The 21,981-nt window shown below is 40.1% G+C and overlaps 1 protein-coding gene across 5 annotated transcripts in view; it reads right to left on the bottom strand.

The window, feature by feature from the left end:
- Positions 1–18,083, bottom strand: part of GOLGA1 (golgin A1) — a 54,360-nt gene extending 36,277 nt beyond the window's left edge. For 4 of the 5 annotated variants that reach the window (XM_024126436.3, XM_028493524.2, XM_028493525.2 and 1 more), the window contains exons 1-10: positions 17,963–18,083; positions 17,110–17,159; positions 15,954–16,254; positions 11,205–11,295; positions 9,145–9,219; positions 8,102–8,199; positions 6,674–6,706; positions 4,102–4,230; positions 2,869–3,038; positions 2,276–2,387 (exon numbers count right to left, since the gene is read on the bottom strand). In XM_024126436.3, coding sequence (XP_023982204.1) covers positions 2,276–2,387; positions 2,869–3,038; positions 4,102–4,230; positions 6,674–6,706; positions 8,102–8,199; positions 9,145–9,219; positions 11,205–11,295; positions 15,954–16,088 — 843 coding nt within the window. In that variant the 5' untranslated portion in view covers positions 16,089–16,254; positions 17,110–17,159; positions 17,963–18,083. Of the gene's footprint in view, positions 1–2,275; positions 2,388–2,868; positions 3,039–4,101; positions 4,231–6,673; positions 6,707–8,101; positions 8,200–9,144; positions 9,220–11,204; positions 11,296–15,953; positions 16,255–17,033; positions 17,053–17,109; positions 17,160–17,962 lie in introns of those variants that run through there. The other variant, XM_055086972.1, reaches the window with a different exon arrangement.
- Between the last annotated feature and the right edge of the window lie 3,898 nt (positions 18,084–21,981).

Below are 21,981 nucleotides of genomic sequence, written 5' to 3'. Positions count from 1 at the left end.
CATCATCTTTATGAGAAAACTGACCTTCCTTTAGTGCTATCTTAGCCTGATGAAGCATCAGCCACTCAGGTGATTAAGCCAGAAACCCAGAAATCACCCCAAACACCTCCTTTCCTCTTGCTCCTCTCCTGACCTTCCTTTAGTGCTATCTTAGCCTGATGACTGACAGCATCAGCCACTCAGGTGATTAAGCCAGAAACCCAGAAATCACCCCAAACACCTCCTTTCCTCTTGCTCCTCTCCTGTATTTACCACATTACCAAGGGGGTCCGTCTCCTCACGACTTCTTAAATTTGTCTCCTCCTCCGTCATTTCCACCCCGACTCTTGTCAAAGTCACCGTCTAATGCCTGCACAACTGCAAGAGCTTCCTAACTGGAAACCCTTTCAATGTTTCCTCTAACAGCCAGAGTAATCCTCTCCCTTACTCTGTGTTACCCTTCCAGCCTTCTTCCACTTACTTGAAGGCGCTACTCCCTTTACTGCCTCAGTTTCTGGGTTTATTGTTCATACTATTTCCTATTTAAAATTCTCTGTCATCATTCCTACCCGCACAAGCTTCAGTAGTTCAGCTCAGTTCAAGTCTTACTTCCTCAAGGAAAGTGTTCTATGATTCCAACGCTAGATCTGATTTGATGCCCTCTTATAGGATCTCACAGCGTCCTGTAGTTTTCCTTCACAGCAACACATCATAGTTTGTAATTATATATCTATGTGATTATTGATTAATGTCTCACTTTCCCTCTAGACTAAATTCTACAAGGGCAAGGGTGATATCTGTTTTGCTCACCCTAGTATTTCTAACATCCAGCACAGAGCACAGAGCTTGACACATAATAAAACTCAAATTATATTTTTAGAATGAATGAGGGAACTCAGTGGGACCAGAGTCTGGAAAATTACCTTTTCCAATTATGAAATGGATGGATGGTTCTAATATCAAACAGTCCCGTGAATCCCAAAGTTTTGTATCTGTTATTCTCTCCAACCCACCCCCCCAAATGTATTCTATACCCTTCTGTCTTCTCTGCTTCCTGCTGTCCTACCCAATCCTTGAAATTCCAGTTCCTCCAGTAACAGTTCCTTGACTCCTGCACCGGAAATGCACTCTCCCTATGACATATCCTTTGCATTTGAAAAATCTATTTCACTTATTTGGGACTTACTGAGTTGTGAACTTTTTTCTTGTCAAACAGGAGGTTTGAGTTCTATCATGAAACAGTAGCCCTCTGAGACAAAACACTATAGGTGTCTAGATTTTCAGTTCACTGAGGGGAGGGACCTTCTATCACAGTCATTCATTTGTGCAAGATCTATTTACTGGGTGCTCCTTGTTGTAAGTCAACAAAGCCCCGTGGAACAAGCATGAGCTTTGGAGTAAGACTTGGGTTAGAGTTCAGCTCTGTCACTTACTGTATAACTTTGAACAAGGTACATGACCTCTCTCGGCTTCTATTTAGGTATCTGTAAGTATGCTAATAGCTGGAAGGGGTATATAGACTTCTCTTTTACACAAATCTTACTGTACTGTAATAATACTCTAAGTCTCTGGTGCACTTGAGATTAGTGGTTCTCAGGGGATGAGGGTAGGGTTTTTGGTACCACCTGTTAGGTGGTGTTTTGTCAATATGAGGAGAAGGGTTGGCTTGTCAATGCCTAAAGGATGCTGCTGGCATTCCGAACACAGGGGCCGGCAAAGCTAAATGTCCTGCAATGCATGGGACAATCATATAGTACAAACTGTTCTGCTCAAAATGGTAAGGAACACACCACTGAGAAACACTACAGTCAATAATATTATTACTGTTCACCCTTATATTCTCAGAATTTAGCATGGGCCTAGAGCAGAAGGGTAAAAAATGTATGTTAGCCAAACAAAAAAACGAACAGTAATATCATTTATGTGCATTTGAACAAATTGGATTAGAGCCACGTATGTCAAAGGTACAAGCCTAGCCACGTCAACCACCGCTGTTGTGTCTTCTTGTGCTCAAGGTCCATGACATAGTAGTTCACACGTTTGAGTAGATCAAATGGTGTGCTTTGACAGTTCCTGTCAGGACAATACTGACCTCTTCTGTTAAGCAAGCCTTGTTCAGGTACATGGCCGCTTCCATCTGGATGCAGCCTGGCTACACCAGGAACTAGGGCAACGTGGACTGCATGAGAAACAGAACTTTCACCACCCACCCTGAGGCGAAAATTTCTGACAGATATAGTTTTTACCCCATTCATGAATCCTAGCAACTTGGGTCCACTCCTAGTCCTCTACTTACCTTTTGCAAATCAATGGAAAGTTGCTGAATGAAGGCTTGGAGTTCCTGTTCCTTCTGCTCCAGGGCTGTGATCTTATTTTCTGCACCTGCTTTTGAAGCTGTCACATGATCTCTTTATTGAAAGAAAGCAGACAATGAACAAATTTGGATATCCCACATAAGACACATTCTTCCACAGGAAAAACACAGATGGTTCTTTACATGTCAGGGCTGCAAACATTAGCCTTGTGAAGATTATCAGTGGAAAAGACTCCTTCACTCTCTCTGAAGCAGAAGGGCCAAGAGAAAAATTCCACTCAGGTTTAGGCAAGAAATCCTGATCTACCTTTGGCTATTCAATAGCTTAGCAACTCTAAAACATACTAAATTGCTCGGCAGGGTTGGAGTGTCTGAGCCTAGGTAGGTGAAGGGGAATGAGGGTTTGGGGGAGGTAGGGAGGTCCTAAAGCCCTAGGCAGGTAAGGATAAGTCCAGAAGACTTTGCCAGAATTAAGATCAGAAAGTGCTACAGTGAGCAATGGGGAAAGACAGGTTGGCTGTAACCAGAGCTACGCTAACACCGCTACCCATGTGCCCCACAGACCAAGCAAGAACCTCTGCTCTTCCAGCGTTGAGTAGTTTCTCTGAAGTTCTTCTATCTTCTGGCTTAAGTCTGCTGACATCTGGTTGGAGATCATCAACTCCTCCTGGGTGCGACTAAGTTCTCTGGTACGTGCTTCCAATTCTTGCTCCATTTTCCCCAAACTTTCTTCTTTTTTTAAAAGCTAATACAAAGATAGAAAGTTTCACTGGACCACTACTCAGAAATACACTTGTAAAAAAATCTGGACAAGGACTTCCCTGATGGGCCAGTGGTTAAGAATCCGCCTTCCAATGCAGGGGACGCGGTTCGATTCTTGGTCAGGGAAGATCCCACAGGCCACGGGGCAACTAAGCCCATATGCCCCAACTACTGAGCCTGCGCGTCTCAACTAGAGAGCCCGCGTGCTGCAAACTACAGAGCCCATGCGCTCTGGAGCCTGCGCGCTGCAACTACAGAGCCCACGTGCCCTGGAGCCCACGTGCCACAACTAGAGAGAAGCCCGCATGTCGCAGTGAAGAGCCAGCGCGATTTGGAGCCCGCGCACCACAACTAGAGAGAAGCCCACATGTCACAATGAAGATCCCGCGTGCCGTAACTAAGACCCAACACAGCCAAAAATAATAAAAATAAAATAAATAAATTAAAAATAAAATCTGGGACTTCCCTGGTGGTGCAGTGGTTAAGAATCCGCCTGCCAATGCAGGAGACAGGGGTTCGATCCCTAGTCTGGGAAGATCCCACGTGCTGCAGAGCAACTAAGCCCATGCGCCACAACTACTGAGCCTGCGCTCTAGAGCCCGCGCACCACAACTACTGAAGCCCGCACACCTAGAGCCCATGCTCTGCAACGAGAAGCCACCACAATGAGAAGTCCGCGTACCACAACGAAGAGCAGCCCCCGCTCGCCACAACTAGAGAAAGCCTGCGCGCAGCAACGAAGACCCAATGCAGCCAAAAATAAATAAATAAATAAATAAATAACAAAAAATCTGGACCAATAAGGCAAGCTTTCACAACATTTTTGTGAGCTTAGAAGGGGTCTCATATGCCCAGTAGTTTAAAAAGAAAAAGGAAATACATTTCAAACAGAACTTTTCCACTTTAACAAAATAAAAAACATACAAATATGATTAATATCAAAGACAGCTAAGGTATGCTTTTCAGCAGTTAGAGAGTGATGACTAGCAAAATTAGAGTAACTAATCATCTATTCAGGATTTAGCTTCTAAAACAAAAACGCGTACCATGTGCTTTACTTTACTTAGTTCCTGCTGCTGGAACCCCTCTAATTCATCCATTTCATCTCTCCTTTGGAAAAGATTCAAACTCTGGTTCTTCATTTCCTGTAACTGAGCTGTCAGAAATCTTTTATCCTATGCAAAAGAAGATATCAGCTCAGGCAACTAGGACATTAGAAATCCGTATTATATAAGCAGAATTCTTAATAAAGGAAAATCTGAAGACAATTTCTTGTCAGTAGCAATAATACATTGATAATGGAAAGCTTTACAGTAATTATGTACAAAATTATCTATAAATTCTTTAAGTTAGAAATAAATATGTTTTAAATGATAGTTGTGAAAAGGGGAACGAGAGCAACAGGGGAACGACAGCAACAATTACTTAACACTTGAACAGTGCTTAAGTTTGATTAGCAATTCCAGATATCCATTTTACATGTCTATCTCAATGACATATTGAACTGGCTGAATAACATGAATAACTGGAACAAGACTGAATGCTCTTAAAAAATTAGATGCATTTAAGTAGAACTAATTTTGGTTAGTAAGTTCAGACAGCAAGTCAACAAAAATTAGACATGACTGGTGTCAGGAGGTTACAATTTACTAAATAATAGCTTCCGGAGATGGATTCTCTTCAGGACAAACCCTGTTGTTGCAGTTTCCAATTCTTGATTAAAAAGAAATTAAAATGGGGGGGAGGGGTGGTGGGACTGGGAGATTGGGATTGACATATATACACTAATATGTATAAAAAGGATAACTAATAAGGACTTGCTGTATAAAAAATAAATTTAAAAAAATCAAAAAAAAGAACTTGCTGTATAAAAAAATTAAATTAAATTAAAAAAAAGAAATTGAAACAGTCTAAAAATAACACTTCCAAAAATCACTGGCTTAAAAGACCTACATAGATGCCTCATTACTCTTTCCTGGTGTAAAATATTTCCCAACCTCTCCTGTGGTAGGGCGGGGGGATAGAGAGAAAAGCTCTTAGTGAACTGAAGTAGGTTTTATTTAGTTCAGTCCTATATGGATTCCCCCTTTACCGTAATTTTAAAAGATGAAAAATTGTCCAATGAGAATTCAACTGCTACAATCTTAAGCGTTTCTTTCAAGACAAGAAAACTTTAACCTAACCCATACCTTCATATTTAAGAAGACCATAATTAACACCACGTTTAGATATATACTTTTTAAGCACAAGTTTCTTTGGGACATAGCTTGACTTTTCTGTAATTCTTTCCTTAACGTAAATAAGTTAAGGCATTCTGATAGCTTGGGTAATCAGATTTCTACAGAACACACAAAGAAAATCGCTGGTTTAACTTGGTGTTAAACCAAGTTAACATTCTTGCTCCCAAGAATGGAGCAATAATAAAACTCATCTGTTTAATAAAATTAACAGTAAATATATTTTACAACTGAATATATCAATCTAAGAAATAATTTTCTGGATTTCCCTGGTGGTCCAGCGGTTAGGACTCTGTGCTCCCAATGCAGGAGGCACGGGTTCGATCCCTGGCTGGGGAACTAAGATCCTGCATGCCACATGGTGTGGCAAAAAAAAAAAAGGAAAAGAAAAGAAATAATTTTCTACCATAAAGAGTAACTTAGGAATACTCAATGAAAACAAGGAATGAATTAGGAAGCAGCACATAATGTGGGCTCAGCAAACTGACTATTGATTATTTTAAATTAAAATGTGTTTCTAATTGTAGGTGTGAAATTTCATCTTCCTGTTAATGTCTGGGAGCCAGGAATACATTACATAAGGCACCTACACAGTGTTACACAAGCTATGGTGTTGGAATAATCAATTCTCCTCATCTGTGTCTAGCTAAGAGGTTCTCTTATCTACTCAATGCTGAGCCTTCAGAAATGCCCTCCTTCCCCACTGCATCCTCAAAAAGTATTCCTAATGTTACCACTGTGTCAATCAGGGCCCCAGCAGGAAACAGACTCAAAGTAGATATTCTGCAGACAGTCTAATAAAGGGACTTTACAAAGCTGTGGGTGGGGTAAGAAAACCCAAAAGAGGTGATGTGCTAGTAACAGTTGGGCATAAAGGGGCAAAGGGATAAGTAGGTTACAAGAAACACAGAAAGAGGAACTTTATCAGAGGGTGAACCCAAGGTCCAGCTGAAGCTGTGACCTCTGGCCATGGGATGCAACCAAACTGAAGAGCTGATCTCACACGGACACGGCTGGGGGAGTAAACTTCCCAACCACACTCTTCCACACACAGTTCTTTCTGTGCTCCCCACTGGCACACTTAATTAGAAGCCAGAGGGCGATGGAGCCCTGCTGATGCATTCCCTATCAGCCTTCAGATACACAGAGAAAGGTAGGAGAGGGGGTGGAGAGTGTATCTGGAGGGGCAAACAAAAGATATCCAGTATACCCACCAAGAAAAAGGAAGACATGAGCTTTCTAAGTCAGTGTCTAATCACCCAGTGCCCTGCTTCCAAGAGGTGGTATAGCCATCAGTATACTAGGTACTGGAGAAATCATTTTTCAAGCCCCAGAGAAGAGGCCAACATTCACAATGAGACAAAAACAAAGATGAACTAACCTTTTCAAGCTGATCCATTTTTTCTGACCATTCCTAAAACAAAACAATAAAAAAGTACAGTTTCCAGGGAAGAGTATCAATAATATCAAGATCTTAAGAAAACAAAATAACCCTCTCCACCCAAAGCAACCAATCAACCAAACAAAACAGCAAATATAAAGAAAGTCAGGAGTCCTAAAAGGAAAAGAAAATGAACTTTATATAAAATTCTAAAGCACATATATAAGCCTGCAAATTTTTACTAAGCAGAGCCCCCAAACAAGGCTGTATCTGATGTTCTGATGCAGCTTTCAGCTTATTCCTGAGTGTTTTTCTATGAGTACTATTATTATTTCTCGGGAGTGGGTAGCTGGGACCAGCTGTGTTGGTAATTTCACAACTGCTATATAAAAATTAATTTACTGAAAAACAGGTGGGGGGCAAGGGTTGTCTTCAGCAGTCCTCGAACATTATTTTCCTTCTCATTTTCACTTTTCCTATATCTTTTATGCCATCTGATAAAAGTTAAAGGAGAAGGGATTATGCCCCTTATTCACCAATCACAGAAGAGGGGGAACGAGAGGCTATATCCCAACTGCCTACAATCAGAGTCCACCAATTTTAGATTATCTCTTCATTTATATGCATTCCTATCACAGTTATTCACTAATTATTGGTGAATAATGCTTTTTTTCTGGCTAGTAAACATCTGACATGACTAATACACACTGTAAAACAAGTCAACCAACCACCCCACCTACTGCAGATGAAATAATGTATTTTCTGAAAGTGAAATGTAATATAATAAATTGACCCTGTCTTAATAAATCAGAATTATCATTACAGTATTTTGATGCTTATCTTAAATTTAAAATGCCATTGAACAAAATATACTTTATAATTATTGTAACAGCCAGTAACAGTATTAGTTTCTTATTGTCATTCATTCAGCATCTTTCAATGGATGGTTCTACTGAGATTACAGAAGTTCCTCTCAGTCTAGTTGGCTGGGGATAAAGAAACTTGGGACAGAGGTTGTAAGAACTATGTACTCCACGGATGATCACTAGCTTGATAGCATCTTCTCCACTATAAAGGCAAGTGTTTTGGGACTAGGCTTTCAGACAGGTTTTTGGAGGGCAGAGACCTTTTTCCTTATCTTGGGGCTCACCACCAGATTACAAACACACTACTTTCCTCTCCATTTTACAAAGTTATACAGTTTGGAAAATGATACTCTCACATTATGGACAAATTTCATGATTATAACTGTAAAGTTCCTTAACAATTTCCCACCCTAAGGCCAAATGAAATCTCAAAGAACTTATATAGCATTCCTTTTCTCCTGGGTTGTAAATATCTTCTACCAGGTTTATGGCATGATTTTTGAAATCATGTCACTAAGTGAAATCTTTCCAACAGCCTTGGGCAGTGCCACATATAAAATACCTGGTCCTTTCTGGCTAATGCCAAAGCCAGTCCTTCTGCCATTTTGGCTCTGTTGGCTTGGAATGTCTCATTCTGCTCTTGAAATTTCCGCATGGAAGCTGTTAACAAAGAGGCTCTATTTGAGATATGGAGATATTTCAGAAACATCATGTCAAATAGCCCATGTGATTACTTTACAACTGTCACCTAACAAAAAAGGCCAAAGTCACAGAGTGGATTATAAGACTGGGAAAAACCTGACCCATCTTGACTTTGCCAGACTCTTTTGCCCTTAGTAATAGAACACAGTTTTGTTTTAGCTTGTTTCCAATTGTTCTTGTTTTTTTTGTTATAGTCAAGTATATACATTTAGGAAGATGCCAAAGGGTAACTTTTTAAATGATACAGTGATAGAACACTGAGTTAGGTAGGTTGCCAGAAAACACCAATGTTATTGCTAAGTGATGGCTACTACTACTTTATCAGAATTAAAACAAAAAGTCAAAACAAAGCAAAACAAAAAAACCCTTTCTTCCACTTTATTTTCCTTAAAAAAATGTTTTAGTATATATTATATCAACAAAAAATAACTTTCTACTTCTGTTAGCATCTTTCTTGGATAGAACCCAAAGGAGAACATATGATTTAGGGTAAACTAAACAAAATGTATGTTCTATTGTTAGAGGAGTGATGACAGATAGAGAATTCCCCCAGTTATTGAACAAAGCAGCAATGAAGCTATGGCTAGAACCAAAGTTTCTTAATGTAGGCCCAAGGACCAGGCACTTGATTTTACTAAAAACTAAGGGCAGCCAATAAACCAGTCAACTGGATGAGACACATAATAACCCTCTCCTAAGAAGCATGCCCATAAGGCAACATAAGGATGAATTGTATGCTTGTAACTATCAGATAAATGTTATATCAACTTGATTAAGAAGTATACTACTTATAAAATAAAGATTTGGGCTATGATGAAGGACAAACTTAACCATATGCTATTGTTTCATTTCAAAAAACTAAACCCTGGAAATATTGAAAAAAGCAGGAAAAAAAATACGTACAATCCTGGTGTTTTTCTAATGCAATTTCAAGCTTCTCTTTTATCTTCTGCAAGTTTCGGACCTGTTCAGCATAGTCTTGGGTGAGGAGGGTGACGCACATACCAGGAATGGACAAACATCAGGAAAGGAAGTTAATTAAACAAAAAAAAAAATGAATGAAAATGATGATGATTTTCTCAACCTGAAAACCATTCCTGTTAAGGAAAGCTGGGCAGACAGCCTCCCATTAACAATGAACAACACAGGCAAACAGGTATAGTACAAACTACCCACAGTGTAAATGGTGAATACAAACAGGCAGATTTGTTTAGCCTTGAGAGAGAACAAGAACTGGGCCTGGTCTGGTCATCAGAAATGCCCTGCTATGAAAACCACTATTGTCTCATTACTTAATTTCAAATCTCAGTTTTCACCTTCCTTTCCAGTCTTAGCAATAGGATAAATCAAAGGGAATTCACTGAACAGCTCACTTACAGTCCATACAACTGAGTGACAGGGCAATAGCAAACATCTTACCACAATATTGCCTTTGCAATAAAAGTACTTAATTCTCTAGAAAAGTCAGCTTCCTTTCTACACAGAACTGAGCTGCCTATGACATATTAAAGGTGAAAGTCAGAATTAATTACCTTGGTAGCCAAAGAAGAGAGTATGGTATAGTGGAAAAGTAGATAGGCTTTAGTTCAAATCCCAACTCTGTCAGTCCTTAGCTGAGAGACCTTAAGCAAATTATTGATCCTAAGTATTAGTTTCTTCATTTATGAAATGATGATATTAATTTATCTACCTCAAAGGATGTATGAGATAATAAACTAAATGTTCTATATGCCTTAATGATAAAATAAACTAAGTGCTTTGAGCACGTTGCACACAATGCTCAATAAAGGGTAGCTGATACTGTGGTTGTTGTTATTATTCATACTGAGCCTGCAGGTAAATACCCAGGACATAGTGGGCTTAATAAATGTTAGTCCTCTTCCCTGTCCCTCCTCTAACATCAGTCAAGCCCAAACCATTTAGGCAAGATCCATATTACCTTAGAGCTTTCTCCCCAACACTGAACAAATATAAAGTTACTTCACCTCTGTTACTGATATTACTTACAGGTAGGGGTAACAGGATAATAACAATTGAGTTTAAAGCAGACTGTAGTGGTTTGGATCCCAGCTCTACCACCTACTACCTCTGTGACCTTAATCTCACTAAGTCTTGTTAGGTTAGAGTGAGAACAAAATGAGATAATGGACTATCTAGGAGTTGTGAGTTATACTATGTACCTTTGATAACTACACAAACACAAATATTTCACATACAACTTGGTGAGTTTTGTAGTCTGTTGCTTTCATTCCAGTAAAATGGGCATAAGGCCAAAGGACAAAAACAAACACAGAAGCCATTTACCACTTCACAGGCTGAAGCTTTCAAAATGTATCTACTGGCAGAAACCAAAATAAGAACTCACAACTCTATCACAAATATGCCCTGCTCAGGGAAAGAATATAATAGGAGTTGTGTAAATCGTAAACTGCACATAAAAGACATAATGAGAGTTATAGCTTCTATACAGGTGCTGAAGTTAGAAATACCATTGAAATGTAGCCCAAAGACCCAGAACGACATTACACAGGTGATATGTATCTGTATCAAGTGGCAACGTAGCACCAAACCCTGTCTGGTGCTGAAGAATCCAACACCTGTTGGCCATTCCCTAAAAATGCTATCTCCTAACCCTCTCCACCTGAAAGCAAGCTAGGCTAATGGGTGAAAGATAGTTAAATCTACATATACTTTTAATACCTTTTATATCCACGGCTAGAAATCTCAGGAGCAGAAAAACGTTGTTTTTTTTTTTTAACTTTAAAACTCAGTTTTGAATTTACACTGTTCAGTACACTAACAAAAGAAGGGATTAAAGGGGGTACAAGTTGCTCCTTTTTGACTGAGAATATCAAAATATGTCAAAATAACTGTAAGGTTATGCTATTTGGCTTTTTTATAGGCAAAGAGGGTCAGGCAAGGCAAGTTTCCTTTGTTTGCTTCTTATGAGTTCTTAGACATACCAGAAAGCCTGGCCTCTAATTTCCGTATCTGCTCATTCCTTCTCAAAAGCTGGGATGAAAGGTCTTCTCTGGAGCTGCTTCCATCAGATGCCTGTTGAGACAGATATAAGAGGTTGTATTCATACCTGGGTTTTTAGCAGCGTGAGACCACAATATTCAATCAGAAAGCAACAACTCTTATTTTAGGTTTGGTTACACTTTAAGTGATAACTGAAAAGTTTCTCTAACTATAAAGTAGAAGCAACACTACCTCCATCTATAATGTGAGGAGATACAAGATGCAAAACAGATAAATATTGTGTGTGTGTGTGTGTGCGCGCACACACTACTGGAATACACAGTGGTAAACAAATAAATCCATTATGATCATATTACACCAAGTACATAATACAAAAAAATATATTTTCAGATGAAAAAGTAAATCACTTTATTTTTCCAAAGGTAAAGTCCTGAGGTAAAGGGAAGAAGGTTCTTTATCAAGGGATCAAAGGCTGGTTGGTCTGTGATGAAGAATCACTGACATTGATAAAGTTTCAGTATCTTCATCTATAAAACAAAGGGATATCAATCTATAGCTCTAAAATGCATCAAAAACTTTAGCAGATAATATACATTCAGTAAATCACTATATTAATGAGACATCAAATTTTCCCAATAATTTAGATTATCTTAAAACATATGTGCACTACTACTACTTTGGGCACTGCTTACTACTGCTAATGAATAAATCACTTTATCTTTCTACTTTTGATTATAAAATTTTAAAAATATAGAAGAGTAAGGAGGGTGGTTTAATGAACACTCTCTCTCTACTTTAACAACTGCTGATTTTTCCCATATTTGCTTCATCAATTTTTATTCTACTATAGTACTTTAAATAGCAGACATTGACATTTCATCATAAATATTTTGATAAACATTTCTAAAATATAAGGACATTTTCCTTTATAGCCACAATACCATTATTATACCTAACAAAATTAAAAATAATAGTATCTAATACCCAGTCTTCAGTCTTCCCCATTTACTGCCAAAATGTATTTAGAGGTGGTTGAACAACTCATTTTAATTCATTTACCCACTGAGCCACTTACTCATCCATTATGGAGGGTATAGTTAAAAGGGAGTCTCAGGAGGCGGAAGGCCCAGGTTAAAATCCCATCTTCACCACTTACAAACTACAAGAACTTGGACCAATTACTTAACTTCTCTGTGCACTGGTTTCGTCACATGTAAAATGTGATAACAAACATAATCTGCGTCACAAAGCTGTGATGAGGATTAAATAAATCAATACTTGTCAGGTCTTGAAAACACAGCCTGGCACGTAATTAGCTTTAATACGTGTCATGTGTTAGTAGTACAAGTTATGATTATTACTGTCAGTGAGACATCTATTTTTAGCACTGTGCTAAGCACTGGGAACAGTGGTGAAACTGAGTCCCGATCTAAAACAGCAGCAGCTGCAGCAACTATGAATTACGAAGTGCTTATTAAGAGCCAGGCACTATACTAAGTGTTTTATATACTATGCAGAAAAGAGTTAACATCCCAGGCCTGAGACTGCTATCCTTGGCAAGGCCTGCTTGTAAGGCGAGCCCTTGGCTGGCCTGTGGGAACTTAGATTTTACACAGGTTCTCACCATTCCTGATAAGAATGGCTCACTGTACCTAAACTAATTGTGCCAAAAATATGGTTTATGCTGAACACCTGTTTTCGTTCTGCGAGTCTGGAATTTTGGTAAATGCTAGGCAGAGGATGCCTATATGACTAGCCTCCAGTAAAATTCCTGGGCACTGAGTCTCTAATGAGCTTCCTTGATAGACAACATTTTATCCTGTGTTGTCACAATTCCTTGCTGAGGGAAATAAATGTGCCCTATGCAACTCCACTGGGAGAGGACTCTTGGAAGCCTGTGCCTGGCTTCCTCAAGCCTTTGTTCATGCACCTTTTCCCTTTGCTAATTTTGCTTTTTAGTAAATGTTTTTACTGTGATAAATGATAGCAGTGAGTAAAACTATATGCTGAGTCCTGTGAGTTCTTCTAATGAATAATCGAACCTAGGGGAGAACCTTGCCTGCCCGCCCTGCCCCAACACACATACTTTAATAAAGACAGGTATAGTTCCTATCTCCATTTTATAGATGTGGAAATTAAGGCATAGAAAAGTGACAAAAAATGTGCCCAAGGTCACACAATAACGATGAAAAAGGAATCAAATCCAGGTCTGCCTCCATAAGCTGGCCTGAGTTCCTGTTACTCTACTGCCTCTCATGAAGCTCCCAGTTTAGTGGGAGAGACAAACAAGCAAATCATCAACAGCAATGCAGTGTAACAGGTGATATTACAGAGGATATAGGAGACAAGGGACCAAATTCAGCCAGTAGGGATAAAGAGTAGAGGGGGTGAGATGTGCAGGTCGGGTCAAGGGGGCTTCCGGGAAGTAACATGTGAGCCAAGTCTTGAAGGATGCACAAAAGTATGTCAGAGGAATTCAGAAGTGAGAGGAGGACACAGGAGAAATTCCAGAGAAAGGAGACAGCATATGCAAACATTTGTAGGCATGATGGAAAGTTGTCCATTCCATAAAGTACATTAAGTTCAATATGGCTGGAGCACAGGGTATAGGAAAGTAGAATGAGATAAAGGTAGGATGGGTTAGCTGTGACAAGACCACAGGGGTTTACCATTATACTATAATAATGACTTTGCACTTCATCCTGCAGATGATGGGGAAGCCACTGAGGAGTTTTAAGCATTGGAGAGACACGAACAGGTCCGCTTTAGGGAGTTATTGGAGCCAGGGGGCCCAGATAGGCTACCACATTTGTCCACGAAAGAAAGACAGCCTGAAATAAAATGTACTACTAGTAAATGGAGTACAAAGGGTAAGTTTGAGTCAGGAGATGGAAGCCAAAATACTTGCTGACTAATTAGACACCAAGAAGTGAAGAAGCAAAGAGTCTAAAATGTCTCCAAGGTTTCTTGCTGGTGACTTGGGGGATGAAGGTGCACATGTGGAAATGGGAGTTAATGAATTCAGTTTTGTTCATGTTAGAATTTGAGATACCAGAGGAAAGGCACCTGGTTGGAGAAATATATGCAATGGGATATAAAGGTCTGGAGATAGGGAGTGAAGATCAGAAGGTATACATAAATAAGTTCAAACAGATAACTTTAGAAGTCACACAGCAAAGTATTTCCTGAATTCAGGCCAATCTCCATATCTGGAATACATTCAAGATGAGACACTTCATTTAGCAAGTCAGCGTGAAGGCCAAGTAAGTACTTCTGCCACAGAACTCAGCATTAAAACTATGTCCTTCAGCCTGGTGATCAAACGTGCATTTATATTCCCTGTTAAATACAGGAGCCAATGATAATTTAGATCTGGTCATCTACTTTTCTACCCCAATAACCTAATAGCTTCTGCCACGTAATCTGACCTGAACAGGCAGTATAAGAAAGGAGGAGGTCGACTCATCTGACCATGGAAACAACTCAAGTATCTATCACTAGTAGAAGACAGAGACAAATTGTGTCCTTTTCAAATGCTGGAATCTGATACAGCAGTAAAAATAAATGAACCACCTATAGCGTACCATTTTTATAAAGTTTGAAAATAAGCAACATTAAACAACAGATTGTTTATGAATATATATGTATCTGGTAGGATATTTTAAAAAGCAAAGGACTGATATACGCAAACTTTTGGACAGGTTACCTGAAGGGGCAGAAAGGGAAGGGAACCAAGAAGGAGCAAACCAGTGGCTTTGACAGTACCGATAATGTTCTAATTCTTTGTATAGGTGACAGATTTAACAAGCCTTCATTTTATTTTTATGCCTTATACTTTACACTTACATACATTCTTTTACATATATCAAGCATTATAAATAACTTCTTTTAAGTTATCTAACTTTAAGAGGATCCTGTCATATGCCACCGACCGGATTTTAATCCTAAGGCATGACACTTACCTAACACAGCAGCATCCTCAAATCTTTCCAACTACAAAGGTATTTTACAAATAAGGGACACAATGCAGCCATCAGTGCAATCTTTTCATCAATTTTCCCACTAAAATAGTGCTAATTCCCTGGCTAATTCCACACCAAAATCACAGACCTCGCTAAGCAACAATGACTTAGAGTGTATATATGCGCAGACACAACAAGCCAAAGTATTTTGAGAAACGAAATGTAAAAGAAGATGCACAAGGTATATAGGTGGAAAAAGAGTACAAGACGACAATGTAGAGAATATGCAAAGGGACCCATGAAAAAGAAGAAAAAAAATAGAAAAGCACCTCAGAGAAAGAAGAATCAGATATAAACTACAAATAATCTTGCAGTTTTAAAAGAAAATACTTATTGGAGGGACTTCCCTGGTGGTCCAGTGGCTAAAGACTCCGCGCTCCCAATGCAGGGGGCCCGGGTTCGATCCCTGGTCAGGGAACTAGATCCCACATGCTGCAACTGAGAGTTCACATGCTGCAACTCAAGATCCCGCATGCTGCAACTAAAGATCCCACGTGCCGCAACAAAGATCCCGAGGGCCGCAACTAAGACCCAGAGCGGCCAAATAAATACATAAATATCTAAAAATATATATACATATAAATAAAACGGCTATTAAAAAATAATAATAAAAAAAGAAAAAATATTTATTGCAAAGATTCCCTGAAATATTATTTTAAAAATACAATGAGGCTATACCGAACACTAAAAACTAGAGAAGATACTTACAAAGTCATCTCCTGAGTCAGCTCCCATGGAGGCAACCGATTCCTTGCTCACTGATCGTGGGATCCTAGTAGCACCTCCTGGCCTCTGAGCGACAGCAGTCTCTTCTGCAATTTTCTTCTTTAGTTTTGCAAACATTTTGCTGTGTGGCTATCCTGCACTGATGGCCAGGTCTTGAACCCCCTACAACAGTCGTTAGGCCAGCAACCTGGAATTCCGAGACAGGTGCCTAAAAAGTTCCAGATATCCAAACTAGCTGCATTACCACTGAAATGTGGGCCAAAGGCTTGTGGCAGTAGCGTATCTATAAATCAGATGAAAGAGCGCTCTAAGTTAAACACCAGAGAAATTTCACATCTGGGTTGTTTTGTTAAGCTTCAGGTTTCAAGATTAAGTTTCATAAGTTTACATGCACACTTACTAGAACACAATTACTAAACATTTGAAAAGCACTCAGGTGCTAGAGATGCATGTACATATAAGGAAATTCAGTCTCAAGGAGGTGAAGTAACCTGCCAAAGATTGTGTGGCTAAATGCAGCGCTGGCATTTGAACCCAGGACTCTGACTCACAAGTCCTTACTCTTTTTTTTTTTTTTTTTTAATTACACCACATTGGCTGTGGCATGTAACACATCAAGTAAAATTTCCCAAGGCAAACATTAACATGATGCTTTTGAATCCTTCCCCCAATAATATTAAGTTCAACTACAGTTTAGACAAAAACATGTAACTCAATACAGGGAGAAGGTATAATGTTCTAATGTTCCAAGATGGTTTGGAATCAGCTGTTCACTAGAAAATGTTGACAACTTTTTTCCTAATAAAACAGGCAAGCCAGCCGACTGTATTGTATATGCATCAGATATCCTTAAATGTTTCCTGGAAATGCTGTGTGGTTTTCTTTAAGAGTGACTAAAATTACCTCAAGTCAATTTCTTTTTTCACAATGTTTTACATGATATTCAAACATCTTTCCCTCCTAATGTGCATGAAACATTTACATTCTGGGTCCAAATTTAACTTTTGATATTTTGCGGAGGATAACTAAGCTCCGCTCTAAGATGTACAAATGACTTCTTACCACTTCAGAGCATCCATTTAAGTCTGTACAATTCTTCAAAAGTTTTACCTTCAATGTCTGTAAACCACCTACTCACCTGGCTTATCTACTAGATTTAAAACAGCTTGGAGGTCAAAGCTTTCTGTCCTGCATGAAGACAAAAATAAAATGCATTGAATATTTCCTCTCAAGTGTAAGGCCAAAATGTTGCGGGGTCGGGGCGGGGGGGAGTGGAAGAGGAGGGAGGAAGGACTAAGGTGAGGGGGAGAGAAAATCTGTCGCTACCACAATCCTCAGGGGTCTCCCCTCCCTCACCCTGGTCTTTGCATCTGTGATTTGCTTAAGAGCTTCACTTAAAGGCACAAAGAACAAAATCTCTCATTGCAGTAAGTGGCTAAACTCACTTCGCCTTGGGAGCACTGACCAAAACAACTTTAACGAGATTAAGGTTTCCCAGGGCCAGTATTTATTTCAGTTGATTCTGACAGTCACAATGTTTACCCGGCCAGACCCCAGAGCCTTGACTCGCACTAAGAAAGTCGCTGAGAAAAAGGATGGCTAAGTTGGGTAAAAGACAGCTTTCTAATGCCCAGTGGCCAGCCACCTGCCACGGCAGTTTGGATCCCACTCAGTCTCCTTCCAGACCCGCCTGTGCGTGAACTGTCAAAAAAGGGAAGGACCAATGAGTCTCCCATTTGACAGCAGGAAAACCGAGACCCAGAGAGGAAGAGTGACTGGTCCAAGGTCGCGCAGGGGGGAAATTCCGGAACCCCAGGCTTCAGGTTCCCAGGCCGAGGAGCCCGCCTCTGCCCCCACCCTCCTCCTTTCTGCACCCCGGTACTGCCCCCCGCCTTGGGTCTTGGGCAACCCAGTCGGGGCCTCTCTGGGCGCACTCCGAGACCACCGGGAGAAAGAGGGCCCGCTCGTGTCTCCGGTCCCCGCCCGCGCACCTGCCGCTCTCTGGGCAGCCGGCAGAGCCCCGCCTCCGGGGCCTCTTGTGAACGCCGGCTCGCGTCACCAGCCCCCACAGCCGGCCTGCGGGCAGAGCAGCGACCCGGAACGGCACTTCCACCAGCGCGCCGGAAGTGGCTGCGCGCGGGGCCGTCCCACCGTGCGCATGCGCCTGAGCGCGGCCTTCCCGGCGGCCGGCGCGAGCTTCGGGGTGAAGGTTGGGCCGGAACCGCTGGAGGGCGCGGGGCTGGGCGCTCCCTGAAGCCCGCCCGCCACGTCAGCAGGCGGCCAAACCCTCGTAGGAGAACTGGGTGGCTGAAGCACTTCTTTCCTTTTTTTTTTTTTTAAAGGGGGCGGTGCGGAGCGGGGGAAGTGGTAGGAGCCTGGTGCAAAGCGGGAAGAACTGATTGCTGCGGTGGAGCCAGCCTGTGGCTTGGAAACCTCAGGCCGTGGCTGCGCTGGCCCAACCCAGACTTTTCCCTCCTCTCCCTGCATCCCAGTCTGCACCCTACACGGCCGCCCTGTCCCTGCAAGCCACTGCCGCCTTCCTCACGCAGGAACCTGTGGCTCCACACGTTAGTACTGGGAACTCGCGCTTCGTAACGGGTGTTTTAAGTTTTGTGCCTGTGACCCATTGTAGGACACGTAATGTGTCATTGAAAGAAGAGTTTCCGGAATCATACCCTTATTATATAGTGCACTCTGATATATTGCATTTCATTAGAAACACACGCTAGCGGCAGCCCACCACATTCATTTCACTAGCCACTAATGGGCCGCCAACTTTTGACAGATGAAGAAAGTCCAGAGAGGTAAAACTGGCTTGTACAAAGTTACAGTACAAATTGGTAGCCTACGTCGGGTCTCCGGACTCCTCAATGCCAACCAAGCCAGACATTCCACATTGAAGTTGCACATGTTCTTGCCCAGACCCAACACCAGCCCTAGGGCCAGCAGCTTCAACCCAATCCCCTGGAACAGTCCCTCCCTTAGTGTGTCCCACCAGGAGGAGGGCGGGGGAAAAAACCAAGACAAGGATGTAGAAGAAATTTACAAACTAAAACAAGAGGATCAAATCCTCAACCTCAAGACTGTTTGAAGTAACCGAGGAATTATATGAAAGAAGCAAACCCTATCAGTTTAGCCCTTATGTTGTCAACAATTCTGAAGAAGTAGCAAAAATTTTAAGCAAATAATGTTTATTGTTATATCGATGATACACTTAATATATACGTGAATTCAAGATACAAAATTCATTTACAAGAGTTCACACCTGATCAATGTAATCACATTCCTAGAGAGAACATTTATCAATGCAAAAATGTCTTCAATACACTGACAACAAAAATCAAATATTCTGTAATCTTGTTATTCAATAAACATCAAAACAATGTTTAACTCTCCATCCTCTACTATTTAAGAGCCCTCAAGGTGGTAGGCACCATATAACAGAAGAAAACATTGGAAAAGACAAGGGCCTACTGAATCTGCTCTGCAGAATCACAGTGTTTACTCTGATATTCATTTACTGAAGTAGTGAAAGGCTTGCTATCCTTTATGACAAATCACGTATCATACAAGAGTCAAAAGTGATGATCAAGAAAATAAAATGTTTTGATAACTTCTCAATTTCTAAAATCTATGACATATTAGCCATAACAGACAAAGCAGAAAAAGGCTGCTGAAAAGGAACACAATAGGAAAACATCCTTAAGAGTATGTATGGCTTAAGCAATTTAGAAACACAACAGATAAGACTTTTACAATACCACAGTTGTTCAAGTCAAATGATATTGACAATAAAAATTTCCCCCTTAGTCATTGGTGGTAAATAGCCCCTTCAAATTTAATTCTACTGAGAACACATATAAAACTAGTGAATCCAAATGGTTTCTTGTCTCACAGAGCTGAGTTGATGGATTTTGTTCTCAAGTATTAACCCACATTACCCAAAATTTAATACAAATGAGCAACAAGACTACGTTTCAAGGATTACAGTGATTTGTGAATAGCTAGATAGGCAACCAAACAGCTTCATTATTTGCACGACAGATTAGCAGCACTTGGATAAGAACCGTTACGTGAAAATTATTGTGCTTCAACCTCTCAAAGAGAGCTAATAAATATACCTCTATAATCCTTATAGTGTTACAATTCTATAACATTTGTTACAGACAAGCACAATTTTTAAAAAGTATTTCACACCACTAGGAAATCAAGTAATTATATTCTCCAAATGTAATTTCTGCTATGATTGAAACAAGTGCATTTCTGCCTAATATCCATAATATAGACAATAGGTTCACCATTATTTTCAGGGAAAAAAGACCAAATATAACTTATTTTAACTCCTATTTGATTATCTTAACCTTTAGTGATGACTTGAATAAAGAAAAAGGTATTCAACCTTACAATGGAAACTACTCAGAGAAAATAATAATGTGGCCTGAAATGACAAAATTCTTTAGAGCTAAGTAGGAAATGATTTAAAACTGCTTCATCACATTCAATGATTAATGAAACCACTATTTTTACTGGTGCTACACAGTGAAGATAAACCTATTTGGATAAATTCCTTCATTTGTAAACTCTACTATGAAAATGGTAGGACATTGCATCTGCCTTTCCTATTACCTAAGACCTTTCTACTTTGACAGGAAGAAGCCTCCAAAATATATCTCTTGATTGTTGAGTGGCAAGGTTTATTAAAAACAACAAATAAAAACAGCTGGAGAACTAGTCATATGATCTATGTGACGAAAGGAATGTAACCAGATAACTATAAAAAGCCACAAACACAAAGTCCTAAAATATTTTACTGAACCATTAAGAGTTCTTTTTAATAAAAAAGAAACAAAAGTTTTTTAAAAAACTCATTCTGCAAGAAATAGTAAATAAAAATTCTTATTGCCCTAAAACATTTGAAGCAATTTTTCCTGCAGATTTTTAATACATTAAAACGCATACCTATAATCTAGAAAAAAGTCAGTAACATGCAAAGAAGGGTAGGAATAGATATTTTAATTTAAATAGTGTTTATTTCTATATGGTTTGGAAATATTTACTCTGGAATTATCATATATGATCATTTCACATTTTACAATGGTTGATCTTACTGATTTATGTTTGAAAAGACTTACGGGTCAAATTGTAATGTTTACAAATCTTAATTTTCAATCACAGATAAGTGGACATTCATGACAGTTTCAAAAGAGAAAAGAATAGTAGTAATACAGGGCTTCCCTGGTGGCGCAGTGGTTAAGAATCTCCCTGCCAATGCAGGAGACACGGGTTCGATCCCTGGCCCAGGAAGATCCCACGTGCCGCGGAGCAACTAAGCCCATGTGCCACAAGTACTGAGCCTGTGCTCTACAGCCCGTTAGCCACAATTACTGAGCCCACGTGCCACAACTACTGAAGCCCGCGTGCCTAGAGCCCGTGCTCCGCAACAAGAGAAGCCACTGCAGTGAGAAGCCCGCACACCGCAACAAAGAGTAGCCCCCGCTCACCGCAGCTAGAGAAAGCCCGCGTGCAGCGAAGACCCAACGCAGCCAAAAAAAAAGAATATTAGTGATATAACATAAAATTTTAAATATTGTTTACTGCAGACCTAAAGGAAGGCTAGCTATAATTCCCCATCTCATTCTGAAAAGTGACATAAACACTCATTCTATTAATCTTCATTCCATAAGCCTATCAGAAAAGTAAAAAAATCTCAACCCTAAAATTACCAATGTCTCAATAAACAATACTACACCTAAAAAGATGATTGTCTCGGGATGTGGACTGGAATTGTTCACCAAAATAGGAAAATATTCCCAATTTATAGTCTGTTCTATGACCAAATTCAGGCTTTATGATTAAGTCAATCTGGAGTGCAGAATTAGTATACCTCAAACTGCTAAAAAACTCTGAAAACACTGTTCAAATATGTTTTTAAAAAATCATACTGCTGGGCTTCCCTGGTGGCGCAGTGGTTGAGAGTACGCCTGCCGATGCAAGAGACATGGGTTCATGC

Source organism: Physeter macrocephalus, chromosome 9, assembly GCF_002837175.3.
Source record: "Physeter macrocephalus isolate SW-GA chromosome 9, ASM283717v5, whole genome shotgun sequence".
NCBI classification, from domain to species: domain Eukaryota; kingdom Metazoa; phylum Chordata; class Mammalia; order Artiodactyla; family Physeteridae; genus Physeter; species Physeter macrocephalus.
The sequence above is the reverse complement of the archived record's forward strand: the minus strand, read 5'-3'. Positions and strand labels throughout refer to the sequence as shown.